This window comes from Panthera leo, chromosome E1 (genome assembly GCF_018350215.1).
Source record: "Panthera leo isolate Ple1 chromosome E1, P.leo_Ple1_pat1.1, whole genome shotgun sequence".
NCBI classification, from domain to species: Eukaryota; Metazoa; Chordata; class Mammalia; order Carnivora; family Felidae; genus Panthera; species Panthera leo.
This window is the reverse complement of record NC_056692.1, coordinates 39,721,944-39,727,082: the sequence shown is the minus strand read 5'-3', so window position 1 is coordinate 39,727,082 and position 5,139 is coordinate 39,721,944. Positions and strand designations below refer to the sequence as shown.

General features: G+C 49.2%; 1 protein-coding gene across 1 annotated transcript; it reads right to left on the bottom strand.

Annotated features, from left to right (window-relative positions):
• Positions 1 to 3,435: 3,435 nt before the first annotated feature.
• On the bottom strand, positions 3,436 to 5,139 carry LOC122205869 (keratin-associated protein 9-1-like). Its single transcript, XM_042914483.1, has one exon. It carries the CDS (start codon positions 4,096 to 4,098, stop codon positions 3,436 to 3,438), a length of 663 nt encoding a protein of 220 aa, XP_042770417.1. The 5' UTR covers positions 4,099 to 5,139.

Below are 5,139 nucleotides of genomic sequence, written 5' to 3'. Positions count from 1 at the left end.
CATTCTGGAAAATAGTATGGAGGTTCCTTAAAAAACTGAACATAGAACTACCCTATGACCCAGCAAGTGCACTATTAGGTATTTACCCAAAAGACACAAAAATACAAATTTGAAGGGGTACATGCACCCTAATGTTTATAGCAGCATTATCAGCAATAGGCAAACTATGGAGAGAACCCAAATGTCCATCGATTGATGAATGGATAAAGAAGATGTGGTATATATATACAATAGAATATTTCTCAGCCACCAAAAAGAATGAAATTTTGCCATTTGCAATGATGTGGATGGATCTAGAATGTACTCTGCTAAGTGAAATATTCAGAGGATGACAAATACCATATAATTTCACTCATATGTGGAATTTAAGAAATAAAACACATGAACATTGAGGAGGGTAAAAAAGAGAATAGAGAGAGAAATAAACCACAAGAGACTCTTAATGATAGAGAACAAACTATGGTCTGACAGAGGCAGGCGGGAGGGAGATAGGCTTGATGGCTAACAGGTATTAAGGAGGGCACTTGCTGTGATGGGCACTGGATGTTGTATGTAAGTGGTGAATCACTGAATTCTGTTCTTGAAACCAATATTTCACTATATGTTAACTAAATAAAATTTAAACAAAAAATAAAATACAAAGACAATTTAAATGCCATAGAAGTGAAAAGTGATGGTCACTTTTCCAAGGCTGAAACCATGAATCAACAGATGTTGACCAGCATCTGGAGTTGACCAGTTGGAGTAGATCAGCAATTCTTACAGTGATCAAGAGAAAATAAGAATAAGATTAAATTTAAGTAGACTTCATTCCCTTAATAGAATCACAAGCATTGCAGTAAAAGATGATGAAAGTGCAGAATAAGCATGTGTTCCCAGTAAAGTTTAGGGAGAAAGTTCTTACAGGAACAGCAACTTTGGTAAACTGGTCTAGAAATATATCTTTGGTCAGTGGTGTGTCTACAACAAGTCGATCAGCAGCAGGAAGGCTAGAAAGAGCTGGACACACACACAGTGCAGCAGCAGGTAGTCCTGCAGCAGGGGCTGTGGTACCAGGTTGGGCGGCAGTAGGCTGACAACAGCTGAATGCACAACCTTGAGCTAGGCACCCAGGCAGGCAGGAGCACGTGGGGTGGTAGTAGGTTCTCTTGCAGTACACGGGGACAGAGCAATCTGGCTGGGAGCAGGCTGTACAGCAGCAACTGGGGCAGCAGCAAGGCTGGCAGCAGCTGGACCCACAGCCACTGGATCCACAGCAGGTGGTCCTGCAGAAGGTAGGCTGGGAGCAAGAGAAGGAACATGAGTGGGTCATGGTGTCAGGGGTAGAGGGTGGGCAGGTCCTGTTCAGAGGTGAGTTTCTCAGATTCTAGTGCTCCTTCCTGTTCTGAGGCTTTTGTGCCCTAGACCCCTGAAGTTTGGATCGTGGGAATGGCTTTTCTTCTTGTTGTTATTGTTTACATTGATTTCGAAGATCACTGGGGGAGGTGTGGAAAAAATGAGGAAGCTGTTCCCAAAATGTTATGATTTTCAGAAAATAAGTGTTTAATGTGTTTCCTATTTGAGAATGACTCATAGAAAAATTTTCAGATATAGGGTTACAGGTTGGCTTAATTGGATAAATGTCCAACTCTTGATCCCAGCTAAGGTATTAATCTCAGGAAGATGAGCTCAAGACCTACATTGGGCTCCATGTTGGGCACAATGCCTATGATAAAAAAAAAAAAAAGAAGAGAGAACGAAAGAAACTAAATACCCAGATAAAACCAAGGTGGTCACATCAGGAGCAACACTTTTGCTACAATAAATTAATCGTGTGATATTGTTCCTACTGGCCTGGGGTGTGGTTGTTAGGTGAGGTCAGCAGATATCCGCAGGTTGCTCCATAGGTTGAACACAGATTGGGATGTTCCTGAAATGAGGGACATGATGTTGATATGTTCACAGTAATGAATTAAAATCATGACTGAGACTAAGTCTGTTTCCTCCCAAAAGCCTGATTCAACCCTTTCACAGTCATCTGTCTCTTGTACCACCCTAGTCCATTTTGGTATCCCATTTCAATGAAAGACACATGAGTGGAGGATGTCTGAAAAACAACTATTCCAAATGTGAAAGCAGAATCAAAGAGGAAGATAGAAGCCACAGAGTACACTGAGACAAAGAAAACATCAATAAATATACTTCCTGGATAAACAGTGCTCCTGATTTATGAAGAACTGACAAATTGCCTTATGGGAGGGAAGAGAAAAAGATTTGGCACAAAATCACAAGATGCCATTTTACTATATCCCATTAGGTCCTGGGGACAAGGAGACCAAACAAGAATGTGATTTCCACGACCCAAACACAAGCGTGTTCAGCTGCCTCTGTTGCTCACGAGGACACCGCAGGCTCACCTGTATGTGAGGCAGAAGAGTGCTGAGGGCCTGGATGCCACCCAAGGCAACAGGAGCATCCTGGGTTCCCCAGGGCTCTAAAGGGCGGGTCCCGCTGTCCTCACGTATGGCTGCTGTGGCTGAGTTGTACGACACTGATGTCTACAACTTAGTGCCAGTGATGGCCCGCCTGTCCCGGAGAATAACACTTGTGCGCTCAAAGAAGGCCTCGGATGGACATCTTGCTGGTGCTGAGACTAAGGGCGTTTGCTACCACGTCTGGAGATCTGAACGTAAGTGCGCCTCAGCAAGCGCCCGAGCCACAGTCTTGGATCCGAGTGTGTCCATGTCAGCTGTGGGACACTCCACTGTGAAATCTCCTCAGCTGAAAATGCGCATAATGACTTGTGGAGGACTGTGTGTGGCTCCACACGGACACTGCATGTGATGTAAAATGTACGTACAAAAAACCACAAAGACAATACGGGATTCCAAATGATTAGGGTTTATTAAGAGATACAGGCGAGACTCCCCGCGTCTAGGGAGACATTGAAAGGGAACATGACAGGCAGCAAGAGGCGTACAAGCTTCATGAGTACACCGAGAAAGAAAACATACCCGTGTGGGCTTTCAGCAGTTTCCACGAGTTATCGGTCATTCCTGAGGAGTTGTTGCGCTGACGTATTTAGAGGGACAGGATAAAGTTCTTGACTACGGAGAGCAAACAGAGATCCTAACTCTGTATCAGGTTGGCTGAAGCTGGCACATGACCCAGAGGAAAGAAAGAAGAAGCGAATCAGGGAGAAGCGGTCCACACTTCATCAGGCTGATTCACAAGATGGCAGACAGGCGGAAGAATAACCGAGATGTTGGGGACTGCGGGCTGGCTTTCCGCAACGCTTGGCAGTGACCGATTCCCAAGTGGCAAGTCAGATGGTGGTTCTTGGCGAGGCAATCAGCAGCAGGAAGGCTGGCAGCAGGATCCAGAGCCCTGGGCTAGGCACCCAGGCAGGCAGCAGCAGGTGGGGTGGTAGCAGGTTCTCGTGCAGTACACGGGGCTTCAGCAACCTGGCTGGCAGCAGCGGGACCCACAGCAGTTTTGTCCACAGCCGCTGGACCCACAGCCGCTGGACCCACAACAGCTGGGCTGGCAGCAGGTGGTCCGGCAGCAGGTGGTGCGACAGTAAGTTGGGCAGCAGCAAGGCTGGCAGCAGCTCGACCCACAGCCGCTAGACCCACCGCAGTTGTGTCCACAGCCGCTGGACCCACAGCAGCTGGGCTGGCAGCAGGTGGTCCGGCAGCAGGTGGTGTGACAGCAAGCTGGGCAGCAGCAAGGCTGGCAGCAGCCTGAACCACAGCCGTTAGACCCACCGCCGTTGTGTCCACAGCCGCCACACCCACAGCAGCTGGGCTGGCAGCAGGTGGTCCGGCAGCAGGTGGTGTGACAGCAAGTTGGGCAGCAGCAAGGCTGGCAGCAGCCTGAACCACAGCCGCTAGACCCACCGCCGTTGTGTCCACAGCCGCTACACCCACAGCAGCTGGGCTGGCAGCAGGTGGTCCGGCAGCAGGTGGTGTGACAGCAAGTTGGGCGGCAGCAAGGCTGGCAGCAGCTGGACCCATGGCCGCTGGACCCACAGCCGCTGGGCTGGCAGCAGGTGGTCCGGCAGCAGGTGGTCCTGCAGCACGTAGGCTGGCAGCAAGAGGAGCAGCACGAGTGGGTCATGGTGTCGGGGGTGGAGGGTGGGCGGGTCCTGTCCGGAGGTGAGGTTGTCAGATTCTGGTGCCTCCTCCGGTTCTGGGGCTTTTATGCGCTGGACCCCCGAAGGTTAGGCCAATGGGCAGGACTTTCCTTGTTGGTGTTTACATCGTTTTCCATAGTCACTGGGGGAATCATAAACGAGGAAGCGGTTTCCTAAATGCTGGGATTCGTTACAAAATAAGTGTCTAATGGTTTCCTATTTGAGAATAACTCACAGAAACATTTTCCAACGAGAGGAAGGTGGGCACATCAGCAGCATCGTTCTTGTTTCAGTGATCATGGCATCCATCGTGTGATCACGTTCTGCTGGGGTGGCTAGGGTCACAGCAGTGTTCCCTCCCCAGTCTTTGCCCTTAGACTGAATGTGGATTGCGAGTATCTCTGAGGTGAGGGGCATGATGCGGATATGTTCACTGGGACAAATGTGGTAGATCCCTGAGGCCAGTTCCGTTTCCCCACAGAAGCCGGATTCGAGACTCCCACAGGCATATCTGTCTCCTGTAGCACCCAACCCCACCTGCGTATCTCAGTTCAATCAAAGACCCTTGCGTAGCCGATGTCTGGTGTTTTCTCTGCCACATGGCAAGGCAGAAGCAAAGCAGGTGGGGAGAAGCAGCAGCAGTAGTCTGGGACTAAGCAAGCATCAGTCAATATACGTCCTTGTTGAACAGGACCCCTGATTTTCCTAGGGTCGAATGCTTTCACCCGAGGTGGGGCTTTCAGGGGCATAAAGGCGAGGGCAGGATGGGCAAAACCAGGTGAGTTGGGGACTCTAGCCCTAACCTTGTTAGCTAGCCTCGTCAGTGTCCTCACGTCGCTCATTACATCTTTATTTATGGTTGCTCTTTCTTTTTTCTGTCAGGCTGTCTTTCTTTTTCTGCCTTTCTCCCTTCCTCCCTGCATGCCTGTCCATGCAGGTCCCTTCCTCGCACCGTGCCTTCTTTCCTTCCTTCCTTCCTTCCTTCCTTCCCTTCATTCTTTAGTTTCTTTCTTTCTTCTCTTCCC